General features: G+C 42.4%; 1 protein-coding gene and 3 non-coding genes across 4 annotated transcripts; 1 reads left to right on the plus strand and 3 right to left on the minus strand.

Annotated features, from left to right (window-relative positions):
• The first annotated feature begins 6809 nt into the window (after positions 1-6809).
• On the plus strand, positions 6810-6928 carry LOC148738407 (5S ribosomal RNA). Its single transcript, XR_015998217.1, has one exon. It is a non-coding gene; the product is annotated as a 5S ribosomal RNA (ribosomal RNA).
• Positions 6929-7903: 975 nt separating this feature from the next.
• Positions 7904-8067, minus strand: LOC148738408 (U1 spliceosomal RNA). Its single transcript, XR_015997930.1, has one exon. It is a non-coding gene; the product is annotated as a U1 spliceosomal RNA (small nuclear RNA).
• A 211-nt stretch (positions 8068-8278) lies between these two features.
• LOC148738409 (U2 spliceosomal RNA) lies at positions 8279-8465 on the minus strand. Its single transcript, XR_015997739.1, has one exon. It is a non-coding gene; the product is annotated as a U2 spliceosomal RNA (small nuclear RNA).
• A 3848-nt stretch (positions 8466-12313) lies between these two features.
• Positions 12314-13648, minus strand: LOC148738410 (uncharacterized). The gene has a single exon (XM_088747867.1). The coding sequence runs from the start codon at positions 13646-13648 to the stop codon at positions 12314-12316; it is 1335 nt and encodes a 444-aa protein (XP_088603993.1).
• Between the last annotated feature and the right edge of the window lie 4308 nt (positions 13649-17956).

Raw genomic sequence — 17956 nt, forward strand, 5'->3', positions numbered from 1 at the left:
TGATTTTTTTATGAATTTTTTAAGATAAAAGTGATAGGTCCGCATAGCGTACAAATGACACCCGTGTTAGCAGAAAACTCGTAAAAAATTTGAAGATAGAGTAATATCTAAGTCAATAACAACAAACTATTGTTAACTCTATGGACTATCATGTCAATATCAGTTGGTGTCAATTCCGTGCGATTTTGATGGTTTCTTGAGCCTTGCAAAAGAGGGTAAAAAAAACCCATTCTTTTAGCTTTTTTGATCTCAAGCACATGCGCATTAATGACTTCTGTACTTTTAGAGACCTCACGTTGTAGATCGTGAAGCGACCTTTTTAGTGATGTATAAGGTGTCTATATTTAATTAAATGGTCCTGAACAAAACGTGAAAAACCTTCTAACCCTAACCCTAGCTTCTCTCAAAATATGCAAATTTGACGAAAAAGGCGCATAAAATCAAAAATATTTGACGAGATGACGTCATACTTGGTCCACGTAATACAAACCACGCAATAAACATCCTGTGAAAGTTTCAGTCTGAAAAACCAAGGAATAAAGGTTTTAGCAGTTTTGCGATCTAGCCCTAATTTCAAGGTTGAGTTACGAGTTAAAGTCTTGTGTAGGTTTGATACCTATACCAGATCTTTCGGCTTAGCTCTGGAATTATAAAACTAGAGGGAATCGAGTGGAACTAACATCGCTCGATGGGGAATGGCCTATACTATGCACATACCAAATTTGGGCATGCTCGGAATATTTTAAGCGAGATTCCCCCGAGATGTTAATGAGGACTCGCTAAGCCTAACCCTAGGTGAAATATTTCCTATTTGTTTTTAATGGAATCATTTCAAACTTTGGACGGACATAGCTCTATAATAGTGCTCTAGTTATGCCAAAACCCAACTTCAGAACTTTAATCCTGAGTTTTTTATGAATTTTTTTAGAGGGTAGGGTTAAAGGGAGTCGGTATTAACATCGAATGTAGTGTTAATACCGCCTCCCTGCATGTTAATGCGGACTCCTCAATGTTAATGCGGACTCCCTCAGGTTAATGCGGACTCTTTAGCCTCTAGCTGCACAACCCATTGAGGGAATCACGTGATTTTTACACCACGCACTACCGAAGACACGTAGTTGATGTGGGATCTCTAGCCCGAAGTACAGTGATTCTGACTTACACCCCTTAGCCCGTCTTACACGTCTGACTTGTCAATCTTGCAACCGCCATATCTCAGTTGATTCCAAATCTAATTACGTCAAACTTCATACCAAACTAGTTCCATGCCATGTGTATATCTCAGATAAATTTCAGGTCAACAACGTGAGAGAATCGGTAGTTACAGCACTTCCCACGAGGTCACCCCACTTGGTGTCCGCCATCTTGGATTTTTAGGCCAAGGGGTAACATAGTCATTTTGGTCAAAATTTTAAATTTCTCTGAAACTCTCGCTTTAGGTTCATTGATCTCCAAAACGAGTATCTAGCATCTTAAAAGTGGTTTCCTAGCACTACGCACAGTTATTCTGACTTACACCCCCTAGCCCGTCTTACACGTTTGACTTGTCAATCTTTCAACCGCCATATCTCGTTTGATTCCAAATCTAATTACTTGAAACTTCATACCAAAGTAGTTCCATGTCATGTCTATATCTCAGAGAGATTTCTAGTCAACAGCGTCAGAGAATCGGTAGTTATAGCACTTTCCCCAAGGTCACCCCATTTAGTGTCCGCCATCTTGGATTTTTAGGCCAAGGGGTAAGGTGGGCATTTTGGTCAAAATTTTAAATTTCTCTGAAACTCTCCTTATAGGTTCATTTATGTCCAAAACGAGTTTCTAGCACCTTAAAAGTGGTTTCCTAACCCTAACTACAGTTATTCTGACTTTCACCCCTTAGCCCATCTTACACGTTTCACTTGTCAATCTTTCAGCCGGCATATCTCGGTTGATTCCAAATCTAATTACTTGAAACTTCATATCAAAGTAGTTTTATGCCATGTCTATGTCTCAGAAAAATTTCAAGTCAACAGCGTGAGAGAATCGGTAGTTATAGCACTTTCCCCGAGGTCACCCCATTTAGTGTCCGCCATCTTGGATTTGTAGGCCAAGGGGTAACATGGCCATTTTGGTCAAAATTTTAAATTTCTCTGAAACTCTCGCTATAGGTTCATTGATGTCCAAAACGAGTCTCTAGCACCTTAAAAGTGGTTTCCTAGCCCTAAGTACAGTTATTCTGACTTACACCCCTTAGCCCGTCTTACACGTTTCACTTGTCAATCTTTCAACCGCCATATCTCCGTTGATTCCCAATCTAATTCCTTCAAACCTCATACCAAGCTAGTTCCATGCTATGTCTATATCTCCGAGAAACTTCAAGTCAGCAGCGTGAGAGTATCGGTAGTTATAGCACTTCCCAAGAGGTGACCCCATTTAGTGTCCGCCATCTTGGATTTTTTTGGCCGAGGGGTAGCATTGCCATTTTGCTTCAACTTTGACAAAAGGTGGACACGTGGTTTTTCATTGGAAACACTTGATACTTACAGGTATGATAGAATAGTCTCTTGCCTTGCTTGTGCTGTTCTTAAATGAAGCAAGTGATGTTGATTGATATCTGTCAATAAAGATTGACTTCTGTCAATCAAAGTGAAAATTTAATTATATATTTTTTATAGAATTTCATACGAAACTAAACTTCATTTTAAGTTCTATTTAAGGCTGAACAAATTATGTCATTTTAATGATGTTTAAATTTTTTATAAATTTTGAAAGCACTATGAGTAAGGCGAAAATGGCACAATTGTGAAATGGACAGGCAGTCATTCAATCTACTGTAACTAAAGAATCCCCATTGTTCCAGCCTTCAAACTTGGCAGACAGTTAGTGCAGAAATAGTTCTATTGTATGTGTAAGTATCAAGCGAATTGCTCAAAACACGTAAGATTCATAGCGTCTAAGAGAAGACGAAAAGTGTTGAAAAAATCATTTCTTTTTTTTTAATTTCATTTAAAAATACAACATATTGTGATTACATCGCTGTTAGTTTGACGAAAAACGGAAAAAAATTGATTTTTTTATGAATTTTTTAAGATAAAAGTGATAGGTCTGCATAGCGTACAAAGGACACTCGTGTTAGCAGAAAATTCATAAAAAATCTGGAGATAAAGTAATATCTAAGCCAATAACAACAAACTATTATTAAGTCTATGGACTATCATGTCAATATCATTTAGTGTCAATTCCGTGCAATTTTGATGGTTTTTTAAGCCTTACAAAAAAGGGTCGAAAAACCCCATTTTTTTAGCTTTCTTGATCTCCAGCACATGCGCATTAATGACTTCCGTACTTTTAAATACCTCAAGTTGTAGTTCGTGAAACGACCATTTTAACGATGTATAAGTTGTCTACATTTAATGAAATAGTGCTCAACAAAACGTGAAAAACCTTCTAACCCTAACCCTAGCTTTTCTCAAAATATGCAAATTTGGCGAAAAAGGCGCATAAAATCAAAAGTATTTGACGAGATGACGTCATACTTGGTTCACGTAATACAAAAAACACCATAAACATCCTGTGAAAGTTTCAGCCCGAAAGACCAAAGAATAAAGGTTTTAGCAGTTTTGCGATCTAGCCCTAGTTTCAAGGTTGAGTTACGAGTTAAAGTCTTGTGTAGGTTTGATACCTATACTAGATCTTTCGGCTTAGCTCTGGAATTATAAAATTAGAGGGAATCAAGTGGAACTATCATCGCTCGATGGGGAATAGCCTATACTATGCACATACCAAATTTGGGCATGCTCGGAATATTTTAAGCGTGATTCCCCCGAGATGTTAATGAGGACTCCCTAACCCTAACCCTAAGTGGAATATTTCCTATTTGTTTTAATGAAATCATTTCAAACTTTGCACAATCATAGCTCTATAATAGTGCTCTATTTGTACTAAAGCCCATTTTCAGATCTTTAATCCTGAATTTTTTATGAATTTTTTAAGAGGATAGGGTTAGAGGGAGTCGGTATTAACATCGAATGTAGTGTTAATACCGCCTCCCTGCATGTTAATGCGGACTCCTCCATGTTAATACGGACTCCCTCAGGTTAATGCGGACTCCTTAGCCTGTAGCTGCCAAACCCTTTGATGGAATCACGTGATTTTTACACCAGACACTGCCGAAGACACGTAGTTGATGTGGGATTTCTAGCCCGAAGTACAGTGATTCTGACATACACTCCTTAGCCCGTCTTACACGTTTCACTTGTCAATCTTTCAACCGACATATCTCAGTTGATTCCGAATCTAATTACTTCAAACCTTATAGCAAACTAGCTCCATGCCATGTCTATATCTCCGAGAAATTTCAAGTAAACAGCGTGAGAGCATCGGTAGTTATAGCATTTCTCAGGAGGTGACCCCATTTAAACTTTAGTGTCCGCCATCTTGGATGTTTTTGGCCAAGGGTAGCATCGCCATTTTGCTTCAACTTTGAGAAACCGTGGACACGTGGTTTTTCATTAGAAACACTTGATACTTACAGGCATGATAGAATAATCTTTTGTTTTTCTTGTGCTGTTCTTAAATTAGGAAAGTGATGTTGATTGACATCTGTCAATTAAGGTTGACTTCTGTCAATCAAAGCGAAAATTTAATTATAAAATTTTCTATAGAATTTCATATGAAACTAAAGTTCATTTGCAGTTCTATTTAATGCTGAAAAGACTATGTCATTTTAAGGATGTTTAAATTTTTTATAAATTTTGAAAGCACAATGAATAAGGCGAAAATGGTGCAATTGTGAAATGGACAGGCAGTCATTCAATCTACTGTAACTAAAGAGCCCCCAATGTCCTATCCTTCAAACTTGGCAGACAGTTAGTGCAGGAATAGTTCTATTATATGTGTAGGTATCAAGCTGAAGCAACATGGCCATGCTACCCCTTGGAGTCCGTGTCAACATCGAAGGAGTCCGGGTCAACATAGGAAGTCCGGGTCAACATAGGGAGTCCGGGTCAACCTAGGGAGTCTGGGTCAACATGGAAGGAGTCCAGGTCAACATAGGGAGGCCGGGTCAACATCGAGGGAGTCAGGGTCAACATCGTGGAAACTACTATAACTAACGAATCTCTATAACTAAGACTATAACTATGACTATGTCTATGACTAGGACTATAACTATGATTATGAGTATGACTATGGCTATGGCTAGGACTATGACTATCGTTATGACTATCACTATCACTATGGCTAGGACTATGACTATGACTATGACTATGACTAGGACTCTGACTATGACTATGACTATGGCTAGGACTATGACTATGACTATGACTATCATTATGACTATGACTATGACTATGGCTAGGACTATGACTAGGACTACGACTATGACTATGACGATGACTAAGACTCTGACTATGACTATGACTATGACTAAGACTAAGACTCTGACTATGACTATGACTATGACTATGACTATGACTATGACTAGGACTAGGACTCTGACTATGACTAGGACTATGACTAGGACTATCGTTATGACTATGACTATGACTATGACTACGGCTAGGACTATGACTAGGACTACGACTATGACTATGACTATGACTATGACTATGACTAAGACTATGACTATGACTAAGACTAAGACTCTGACTCTGACTATGACTCTCACTATGACTCTGACTATGACTCTGACTATGACTAGGACTTATAGTAGTGTCCACGTTGTTGACCTGGACTCCCTTGATGTTGACACGGACTCCTTCAATGTTGACCCGGCCTCCCTATGTTAACCCGGAGTCCTTCGATGTTGATACTTACACACATGATAGAATAATCTGTTGTCTTTCTTGTCATATTCCTAAATTATGACAGTGATGTTGATTGACATGTGTCAATTAAGATTGACTTCTGTCAATATAGGGGAAGAGTCAATTGCAGGATTTTCTACAGAGTTTCACATGGTTTCAATCGTCAGGCTATGGTCTATTTAATGCTTGTAAAATCTGGTCAAGATAATGAGTTAAAATTTTTTTATAAATTTTCAAAGGACTATAAGTAAGGAAAATTAATAGAAGAAAAAATTAAGTAAAATGCCTGTGGAATAACGTGGAATCTATATCGCCCTCGGGGGAATGATAAAAACTCTTTCCCGTATGATTTTTATAAAAATTTATTTTATTTTTCCTTCATTCCACGCAAATGTTAATGCCGACTCCCACCTCAACTTTGAACTCAAATATCTTAATAGATATTTAATAAAACGTAATAATATTGCACATGCATATAGATCCTTGTATGTACATTATGTGTATCAAGTTTTATTAAATAATATTAAAACCCAAATTTTTTATGAATTTTTAAAGAGGTTAGGGTTAGAGGGAGTCCACATTAACAATCATTGTATAAAAAACGTTAGGAAACGTAAATTTAAAATGCCTGTGGAATATCGTGGAAACTATATCGCCCCCTGGGGAATGATGGGAAACATATCCCGTATGATTTTTATAAGAAACTAATTTATTTTTCCTTCATTCCACGCAAATGTTAATGCCGACTCCAACCTCAACTTTGAACTCCAATATCTTAATAAATATTTAATAAAAATTAATGATATTACACAGGCATATAGATCTATGTCTCTACATTATGTGTGCCAAGTTTCATTGGATAGTATTAAATCATAAATTTTTTACAAATTTTTTGGTAGACTTGGGTTAGAGGGAGACCACATTAACATCCAATGAACCTAATTTGGGGTCAGAGTAACGAAATTAGGGCTAGTACAGATCAAACATAACTGATAACCAGCCAAATTTCAGCTGTTTTCCCTTGTCTACGACCATACCACAGGGAAAGCATCGGTTCTCGTCCGATCACCGAAGTTAAGCCCTGTTGGGCGGGGTTAGTACTTGGATGGGTGACCGCCTGGGAATACCCCGTGTTGTAGGCTTCATTTTTTCCTTTGCTTACTCTCTCAACGTTTTAGCCGGGTAAACCGCTTCGGATACTCACGGCGTCCCGTAGACGAGTGAGGAGTAAAAGAAAAACTAACATAACAGGGAGGAGAGAAATAATTTTGCCACAACTTGCCGAGCTTGTGGCCAATATCATTTCCGAATGCAAGAGAGCGAGCAAACGAAGGAGCGAGGGCGCGTGCTCGAGATCTCAACACATTGTTGTGACAAATTCCACATTTGTACATGACATCGAATCATTCGCACGCTCCCACGAATCACAAATAGGAAAACACGCACACTTTTACAGCACTTTCAAGGCCTCAAGACATGTCAAAACATTCCCACGATTAATAGAGGCGGATGGATTCAAAGTGACTGAAACGAAGCGAAGCGGCAAAAGGTTCCACATTTTTACTTACTCGCCTGCCTCTTTGTTTGCTCGCTCGCTCGCTGGCTGGAACGAACGTTCCCTCCTCTCGCTCGCGCGCAATAAGAAATACATGACAACAAAACCTCGCCTGCCACAGGTATGGTTCACAATGTACTCACGTTTCTAAAAGAAATGCTTTTCTTGCCCATGTATCGATCGTTCTTTGCTTAGTCCATCCGTCGGTTAGTTAGTCAGTCACTCCTCCCCTTGGTTTCCTCTCCTTTTCTTTCGCAAACAAACGAACAAAATAATGCAGAAAGCACACACATCTATCTAGAACAGCTCTACCCACATCCTCACAAAAACTCACCTTCATTTACAATCACTTCTATTCCTCCAAATCTCTCTGCCAACACGCAGGCGACTTCTGTCTGTCTCTCTGTCTCTCTTTCCATGGCGTTTTGCTTTCTTTTTCCCTTGCTGCTCTTCTTCTCTCTTCATTCCAGTTCACCCTGTTTGTTTAACGGTCAACTCCAAAATCAAGATCAATTCATTAGTCAGTCAGGGGTTAAGGGCAAGATATTTTACATCAGCTTTTCGGGGACGAGCGCGAACGCAGGTCCCCACTACCAGAAATTATACGTTCGAGTTACCCACATTTGGGGTAATCGCAAGGGTCAACCCAGTCCAAGTGCAATGAAAGGGCCTCGCCTTGAGAGGACTGCCTCCTTGATCACAGTACCTCCCGCGTCAGGTAAGTATGCCTTTCAGGCATACGCTTGCTGTGGTAAAACTCTCCCCCACCTATGTCCTTGTGGTACTGCTTTGCACGCTTCAAATCAGCCAGTGTCAGTTGCCGCCTTGGCCCGTCATGTCTTTTTCCGCCTTCCCTTTGGAGCTGCAGGGCTCCTGTGCACAGAAGAGAATGCTATAGTCATTATTTTTCCTTCCATTAAATGTGTCTTCCCCAAAAGGGAAGTGGGCCACACTTGGAGGTAGTGCTATACCGAGGCAACCCGTGGCTGGGACGAGGCAAGCCTCTTTTCCACAGCCCAGTTCCAAAAATCAGTTTAATATATGAGCTACTCAATGAGCAGCATATCAGATATTAAGCTGATAAGAACAGATTTTTTTTTTTTTTTTAAAAATATAAAAGCCTGGAGCACCAGGCGGTTTATTATTTTTCCAGAGATACTATTTACAAATTCTAAGATACGATTAAAGTTACTGATTAGCTATTTAGAAATTCCTGATCAATATTTTCTCCCACAGGCGGCACTAACAGCGCACGGGCCACAGCAGCCCGGAGTAGGCGCCCACCTGTGGGAGTTGGCTAAATACAAAATAATTCTAAGTAGCTAATTATTTACAGTTCAGTTTTCTCCCACAGGTGGCAGTAACAGCGCACGGGCCACAGCAGCCCGGAGTAGGCGCCCACCTGTGGGAGTTGGCTATGTACAAGGTAAACGGATAATTATTTACTGATATCTGTTAATGTATCTTAGTTTTTTATTTTTGGCTGGAAACAAGAGACGGGAAAAAGGAAGGATTTCCATCTATATCAATGGAGTATAGCACATTTCTGTATGACCAAAATTCCAGGGTATTGCAACTAAGGATTCTAGTCTTAACGTGTTTTTTAACCAAATTAATGATTGAGTCGGACTTTAGAAGGGAGTTCTTGAAAGTTGCACAGTTCCTTGCGAACCAGCACCAGTAAATGATAGTCGCCTTTAAAAAATTCGTTAGAGATATACTGGAGGAATTTTCGACAGGAGAAAGCGGGTAGTAAATCGAAGTGGGAGAGATAGTAAAAGGGGAATCAAGGAGAATGGAAAAAAGGGGGGAGAAATGCTTCCAGACTTTAATCACTCTAGAGCACTCTAAAAAGCAGTGCTCAATTGTTTCAGACTTATTGCATATTGCGCATTTGTCGTGGTTAATGTAGCCCCAAGACTTAAGTAAGTATAGTACTCTAACTACTCTATGGATTAGCAGCGAGATAATGTCATTTTTGTTATTTTCTATGAATTTCAGCCTAGATTTTCGCCACACCCAGGCCCAGTGGTTAATGGGACGGCCCACGGCGGACTCCCAGAAACCGGTGCACCTGGGCGCGGTTTGAACGGGTTCAAGAAGTAACAGATAGAGATTCTTGCAGGTCAGAAGATCGGGCAAAGTACCGGCTCTCTGATGTAGAGAGCGAAAATTCTTTAAACAAATTCGGTAAAAATTGGAGGGGGAAGCTGCGGAAGGAGAAAGATTACTGGGAAAGCAAAAACGAGAGTCAAGAATGGTTAGTTTACGACCTAGGAAGTAACGGGCTAAATAGTGCCACTTACAGGTGCCAAAGCTATCGCGAAGGGAGATAAAGTTTGAAAGACGCAAACAAGCGCACTTGACTTCAAAATTGACAACGTTAAGACCTCCAGATGCTGGGGGTGCGCAGCAGCGAGCGCGGCTGATATTTTCCATTTTGCTCTTCCAAATGAAGGGCCAAACGATTGCCTTAAATCTATCATGTACCCAAGTGGGTGGGGGGATAACTTTGGCCACGTGCCACAAGCGACTGGCACCTAGTGTATTAACAATTAACGCTCTCCCCACAAGGGAAAGATCTCTTTGTTTCCATAAGCCTAAAACGGAAGACAATTTGTTGAGCTTGGCCCGCCAGTTGTCATCATCGACACTGACTAGGCTGTTAGAAAAGAAAACACCTAGGATTTTCATCTTATTTACCCACTTAAGACCGAAGGGGGAGTCCCCTCTTGTCCGCCATCTCCCAAGCCACATTGCTTCTGACTTGGAAGTATTCAATTTGGCGCCAGAGCCTAATTCGAACTGGTGCACTACTTCGAGTAGGGAAAAGAGAGATCTCTTCGATTTCAATACACACGTTGCGTCTTCTGCATATTGAGAAATCTTATATTGAAGGCCGCCGGCTCCGGGGAGCAGGAGGCCTTCAATATTCTTACACTTACGTACTTGAGTAGAGAGAACTTCGGAAATTAAAATGTATAGTAGGGGTGAAAGAGGGCAACCCTGTCGAACACCCCTTTGAAGGAAAACAGGGCTAGACAGGGAGCCATTAACGATTATTCGGGAAAAAGCTTTAGATTAAAGTAAGTCTATCCAATTACAGAAGGAAGGGCCAAAGCCAAATTTTTGCAATACGCTCTTCATAAACTCGTGGTCAACGCGGTCGAAAGCCTTCTCTTGATCGAGAGAGACAAGAATGGCTGGCTCGTCGGTTTTGTCGATCATATTAATGACGTCGCGAAGCAAGGCCAAATTGGAAAATATGGTGCGACCAATTACGCCGCAGGTCTGGTCTTGATGGACTATAAGGCCCATAACTTTTTTTAGTCGCTCGGCGATAACTTTAGATGCTAATTTATAATCTGTATTTAATAGGGAAATCGGGCGCCAATTTTTAATGAGGCGGCGATCGTCCTTATGAATCAAGCGTAGGAGGCCCTTGTACTGGCTATCCGCAAGGGAGCCAGCACGAGAGGACTCGTTTAGAATGGAAAGGAGAACATCACTTAGATCATCCCAGAAACACTTATAAAATTCAATTGGGAGGCCATTGGAACCTGGTGATTTGCCAGTCCGAAGGCCTTCCAAAGCTATGAGTAGCTCATTTTCGGTAAAGGGACCTTCGCATAAATCTCGTTCGAAGCCCGATAGCGAAAACTCAAGGTCATTAATAATCTTAGTCTGTACTTGCAAATTAAGAGGTTCCTTAGAAAATAAATTCTTATAAAAGTTAACTAGGATATTCTCGAGGTCTTTTTGTGAATTCCGATCCACGCCATTTTCGTCAAAGAGGGACTCAAAGGTATTAGATTCTGCTCGTTTTTTCTCGAGGCGAAAAAAGTAGCGTGTCGGTTTCTCGCCTTCTTCGAACCATTGCGCATGGGAACGGATTTTGGCGCCTTCGGCTTCTTTAGAAATCAGGGAGGATAATTGACTTTCCAAGTCATTAATTACATTCAGGTCGTTTAAGCGGTTAGCGTGCAAAGCATTCTTAGCTCGAGTTAGTTGCTTAGTGATGAGGATCCTTTTTGCGTTAGCAGCTCTGTGTTTACGGACGCTATAAGAAATACTAGTTTTACGGATTTCTTTTTTTAACGCATCCCACCATTCGCGCAAGGAGGCAAATGTTGGGATTTTAGGCTTGAAATTGACAATCAATTTAGAAATAACATTTTTGAAATCAGCGTCAGAAAGTAGGGAGATATTCAGTCTCCATATACCTGGACCATGATTAGAGGAGCCAGCTGTTAAATCCAATGTGATGAGATCATGATCGGATAGCGTGCATGGTAAAATGTTACACTTAGCTGCTGGGATTAAACCGTTAGTAATGAAAAAGCGATCAATTCGAGATGCTTGCGTTCTGTCCTTATTTGACCAGGTAAAGGCCATCTTGCATGGATTAATTTTACGCCAGATATCCGAAAGCGAGAAATCCGTGCAGAGGGATCGTAGAAGTTTTTGGTCGGAATTTGAAATAATAGAGCAATTAAGTGTATCCAAAACATTGTCCACACAATTAAAATCACCCCCAACGATCAAGTCCCCCTGGGGGAGAAAATAATTATGTAGACGTGAGAAAAAAGTTTTCCGGTCTGAAATGGCGTTGGGAGAATAAACATTTACAATATTAAGTTTGAGGTTATTTAAACTAATCAATAGACTCAAGACTCTTCCATCCGAATCAGTCAAGAAACGTATCGTTTTTCCAGAAAATCTTGGGGAAAAGAGGATTGCAACGCCGGCAGACTTGCCCGTCCCAAAGGACCATAGACATCTGCCCCGCAGTTTTTCAAATTTTTCGGCTTGTTGTTTGCACGAGACATGCGTTTCCTGTAGGAGTGCAATGTCACAATTTGAATATTGGATGATTTGAATAATATTTCTAGTTTTGTCGGAGGACCCAAGTCCTCGAACATTTAAAGAAACAATTTTGAGTCTATTCATTAGTAAGGGTTAGTTAAGTAATCTATCTTCTTTTTCTATATCTTACATCTCTCCATCCATCGTCATCAGTCTCGTTTCCAGAAGAATAGCGGCGGGAAGATCGATCGCGCTCGTCGCGATCGCGACGATAGTCACGCTCATCGCTGCCTTTCTCCCTTCGATCGTCTCTGTGCTCTCTTCGATCATCTTTGCGCTCTCTTCGATCATCTCTGCGCTCTCTTCGGTCATCCTTGCGTTCGTATTCGTTGTCGTATTCGTTGTCTGAGTTCCGTTCTTTCTGTCTGTCCTTTTGTTGTTGTTTCTCTCGCTGCTGTTGCTGTTGTTTTTGCTTTTCTTGCAGCTCTCGTTGTTGTTGTTGTTTCTCCTCTTGCTCTTTCTTTGCTTTCGCACGGTTTGCGCGCTCCTCCTTCTCACGCTCTTTCTGTTCCTTGGTTTTAGGCGGCTTCGGTTTGCTGTCCACGTTTGCGCTGAGTAGCACAAAGGGGCAGCCAAGCAAAGCGTTGTCTGTGGTGAGGCAAACTGTGCACTTGGGATTTTTGGGACATTCGTTTGAACGGTGGCCGGGAGTTTCGCAGTTGTAACAGCGGACAAAGGTACAGTCTTTAACGACGTGGTCCTCTGAGCCGCAGTTGCGACAGGTTTTCGGCTGTCCGGGATACCAGATACAGATGGGCTCTCCAGCCACACTCACAAAAGATGGAATTGGGCGAGTGATAACCATTCTCGCAGTGCGGACTCCACTTTCAATGTGGTCCGCTATTTTATCCCTTCGGAAGCTCATCACTCGGCCGTAGTTTGTCAGACGACTGATGATCACCGTGTCTGGTAATTCGCATGGTGTCTCGTAGATTTTTACCAAAGCTAGCTTGTTCTCACAGTCTCCAAGGAAGACTGTGAGCCCGGAGATCTCAACACGTGGGATTTTCAAAGCCTCTTCTTTGGGTGCGTGGGTGGTGAACGTCACCACCCACGAGCGGGAAGAAGACCTCCTCTGAATAGACACAATTAAGTCTATGTCGATGCCAGCGGCGTCGAAGCCTTCTGGGATTCCTTGCGAAGTGACGATCGTATCGATTGAGAAATATACGGACCTGTCCTTCGTGATCTTGGCCTGGTTTGGCGTTTGTAAAAAAGGTACACCAGTAAATGCGGCGCCGGAATTTTCCAGAGCTCTAAGGGCCTCTGGGACTTCAATCTGGGTCATGTCGGCCCATGAGAACGTGCTTTGTGTGCATTCTGGCATCGTTCCGCTTTCGACTGCACTTGAAAACAAGCTGGGCATGCTAGCGTCTGCGCTCTCCGTAGTACTTGTAAACTCACCGATAGAAACACTTTCCTGACTTTCTTGAGTAGCCATACCTAAGAGGTTTTGAACCATCAAAAACAAAAAGTTTCTCATAGGCCTCGTGGAATCTTTGCCAAAAGGCCGAGAAGCGATACCCACCAATACCCTCAATCAAGGGGGTGGTAGAGGGATCCTTCCCACAGTATATGGTGGATAGTAGCAGGTAGCCCCCAGAAGCCCTTGCGAGTCCCAAAAAACGGACCCAGTGGCTCATCGGTTGATAATCTTCTCATTGTAACTTTAAGACGCCAGCCACATACACTTAACTAACAAGATGGTGTTCTTTAGAATATTTACCAAACTTGATTTATCTCTATACTCCCCCCCACCCCACCCCCAGCGAGATATATTGCCTCAAATGGACGCTTCTCAAGGTGTGCTGTGCGCGGGCTCTAGGAGATGACGTTTGGGTTAGGGTCTAGGCTACCAAATTTAGGGTTAGGGTAACGATTTTGGGGTTAGGGTTAGGGTAACGATGTTGGGGTTTTAGGGTTAGGTTCCCTGTCCATGGTGTTACCTTCATGGTCCATGGCGTTCCCTTCATGGTTCATGGGGTAACCCAGAGTTGATGGTGTTACCTATGGGGTTGATGGTGTTCCCTAGGGGGTTGATGGTGTTACCTGGGGAGTTCATGGTGTTACCTGGGTAGTTCATGGTGTTACCTAAGGTTCATGGGGTTACATAGGGTTCATTGGTTTACCTAAGGTGTTCATGGGGTTACATAGGGTTCATTGGTTTACCTAAGGTCTTCATGGTTCTACCCTGGGGATGATGATGGGTTTTATTCCAAGAACCTTTAAAGTTATTGGCATGAAATTAACACAAGATGTTTATTGTTTACATATCTATATCCTAGGGTAATATCAATAGATTTTATCAAGTATTTTAGGCGCATTATCTGTTATAGAAAATACCAAAATTAAACTATGACTATGTCTAACTATGACTGGTACTATGGCGATGACTATGTCTATGGCCCTATTCTTAGTCGTAGTCATATCTATAGTCATTTCATCAATCATAGTCATAGTCTTAGCCCTAGTCACAACCATAGTTTGGTCATAGTCAATATCTAAGTCATAGTCATACTCATAGGGTTTCAATGAGTATGATATGACTTAGATATTGACTTTGACAAAACTATGGTTGTTACTATGGCTATGACTATAACTATGGTTGATGCACTGACTATAGATATGACTATGACTAAGAATAGGGCCATAGACATAGTCCTCGTCATAGTACCAGTCATAGTTAGACATAGTCATAGTCTAATTTTTGGTATTTGCTATGACTTAGATAATGACTATGACGATACTATGGTTGAGATGATGGCTATGACTATGGTTATGACTTTGACTATGACTATAACTATGAGTAATACTATGACTATAGATGTGACTATGCCCAAGGGCTAGGCCATAGCCATAGTCATAGTGGTAGTCACAGTCAAAGGCATAATCATAGGTATGGTCCTAGTCATAGTCATAGTCAGTCATAGTCCTAGTCCTAGTCCTAGTCAAAGTCATAGTCCTAGTCCTAGTCCTAGTGATAGACATAGTCATAGTCCTAGTCATAGTCATAGTCATAGTCCTAGTCCTAGTCCTAGTCCTAGTCATAGACATAGTCCTAGTCCTAGTCCTAGTCCTAGTCCTAGTCCTAGTCCTAGTCCTAGTCCTAGTCCTAGTCCTAGTCCTAGTCCTAGTCCTAGTCCTAGTCCTAGTCCTAGTCCTAGTCCTAGTCGTAGTCGTAGTCGTAGTCCTAGTCCTAGACATAGTCCTAGTCCTAGTCCTAGTCATAGTCATAGTCCTAGTCATAGTCATAGTCCTAGTCATAGTCCTAGTCCTAGTCAAAGTGACAGTCCTAGTCCTAGTCATAGCATCTTAGAACTGGTTTTCTAGCCTTAACAACTGTTATTCTGACTTACAACCCTTAGCCCGTCTTAGAGGTTTCACTTGTCAATCCTCCAACCGCTTTATCTCGGTTGATTCAAAAGCTAACTACTTCAAACTTCATACCAAACTCGTTCCATGCCATGTCTATATCTCAGAGAAATTTCAAGTCAACAGCATGAGAGAATCGGTAGTTATAGCAGTTCCCGCGAGGTCACCCCATTTACTGTCCGCCATCTTGGATTTTTAGGCCAAGGGGTAGCATGGCCATTTTGATCAAAATTTTAAATTTCCCTCAAACTCCTGCTATAGTTTCACTGATGCCCAAAAACATCTTCTAGCACTTTTAGAGTGGTATCCAGGCCTTAAAACGATCTTTTCTCACTTTCACCCCTTAGCCTACTTATATTACTGAGATGAAAAAGAACTTGAAGACCCTTAACCCTTCCAACGACAAAGAACAAGACACTATCATAGCTTTCAATAACAATTTATTCCGTTGCTCAAATGTTTTTCACAGGCCTGCGATACAAGACCAAAGCCTAACCCTCCTCCTTTCTCATCCGGGCTTGGGACCGGCAATGGCGGAGTTAAAAACGCAACGAAACTAAAGACGCAACGAAAAAAAAAAACAATGCAACGTCACTACTCTAAAGAACCCAACGGGTGTACCTGTTGTCCGAGACTGAGTGATTCGTGGGGCACTCCCCGGGGATTGGTTACCCCAGCTCGCTCTTGATCCCTAACGAATCACTCAGAATCAGACAACAGGTACCTTTTTTTTTTTTTTTGTAGTTATTTTCATTTTTTTTTCTTCCTTCAAGGCGCCCAGCCACGCTCCCTCCTACATGCGGCTCTTGAAGATGTTGTGCACCTTGTTGCGCATCCTGTCAAAGGGATTATCCCTCGGGATCTGCTCCAGTCTGATGGAGGTGGCGAATATTCTGCGTATCTCGCTGTTGGTGGGTACCTTGTCCAGGTGCGCCACTGCCACCGTAATGAGAGCCGTCTCCTCTTGTGTCCAGGGCTGCCTGGCGGATGATGAAGAAAAGACTGATGGAGCAGAAGTTTGCGTTAACACAAAGAAGGCTGTTCGTTGTTGTGGATCCTCCTCGGGGAGGTCGGTGGGGAAATCAGGTTGCTGCCTCTTCACTAAGTAGCGGACCCAGTCAACCACACGCTTAACTTTCCGTCCCGAGTGAACGATCTTTTTTAGCACGTCATCTTTCTCCATATGTTTTACGACATCTTTCCTCCTGGGAGACGATCTCTCCAGGATGTCCTCACAGAAGATTGCAGACACTGCAGAAAGCTCTTCTGGGTTCAGAGCCAATGTAGTTACGGATTGGGAGCGGGAAGCGGACGAGCCTTCTGGGTGTGCCACCGTGTTGCCCTCTTCCTTCGAGCCCTCTTCCACTGACGCGGTATGCAGCCCGATCTGCTGCGACGCTTGAGCTGCCACCTCAGTTAGGTCTTCCCTGAGGTACCTACAGTTGGAAACGGTATGAAAGAGAAACACATTGCATGAATGTCATCATGCTTGAAAGAGAGACCTGTCCACATAGCTGCTTATAAATGGTACCTACCAAGTGTGAGCAGTCTTCTCGCTGTGGCACATCAAGCGCCGCAGCAGATCCTCGTCCAAGGGGTCCCCTCGCCTCTTGGCATCTTTCATCACAGTTACTAGCCACTTTCTAAAGTCCGTGGCGCTGATGGGTCTGTCGGCACGAACGCTGGTTTTCACAACAAAAGCGGTGATCCACTGGCCGATCGTGCCTTTTGGTATGGGGCGCCATCAGACTTTAGAAAGATCTTGGCGTCGTCTGAGTTGTCCTGGTTGACAAGCGGCCGTAGTCTTCTGATAAACACCTCCATGTCCTCTGCCAGTTCTGCATTGAGGGGTATGGGTGCGGGCCCCTCTACCTGGCGCTTATGGCTTGTTACAAGCATCACTTTGGTCCTTTTCTGACCATCCCACCTGGCATTCCGTAGCTGGCCAATGGTGGCAGACTCAAGGGCGCCGGGACGCGTCCCAACGGTCCTTGTTAGGGCAACCAGAAGGAAGTCTCTCGCTGATTGGTAATGAGAGAGGGTCAGCCCTGTACCCCTGTGTGCGGCTTCCAGCGCTCTCCTTCCCTGCTGGGCAGGCTCTGACTGCATTTTTCTATGGACCTCGCTGGTCGTGAGAAGGCTGTAATGATATTAATCAGAACAATTACGAAAATACGTATAACAAGGGTAGCATGCAACAGCCAGATACTAATAGACTTAGGGCAGATATTGTTGAAGTGAGCCTACCTGTCCGTCTCTTCCAGTATCTTTGCATACCGGGCAGAAGAGGTTTCCTTTGTTATGGTCCTTCTCCACCCTTTCAGACTGGCAGACAGCTCTCGAAGCGTCTCTCTATCCTCACTTCTAAGGGCAGGCA

Source organism: Stylophora pistillata, chromosome 2, assembly GCF_964205215.1.
Source record: "Stylophora pistillata chromosome 2, jaStyPist1.2, whole genome shotgun sequence".
Lineage (NCBI taxonomy): Eukaryota > Metazoa > Cnidaria > Anthozoa > Scleractinia > Pocilloporidae > Stylophora > Stylophora pistillata.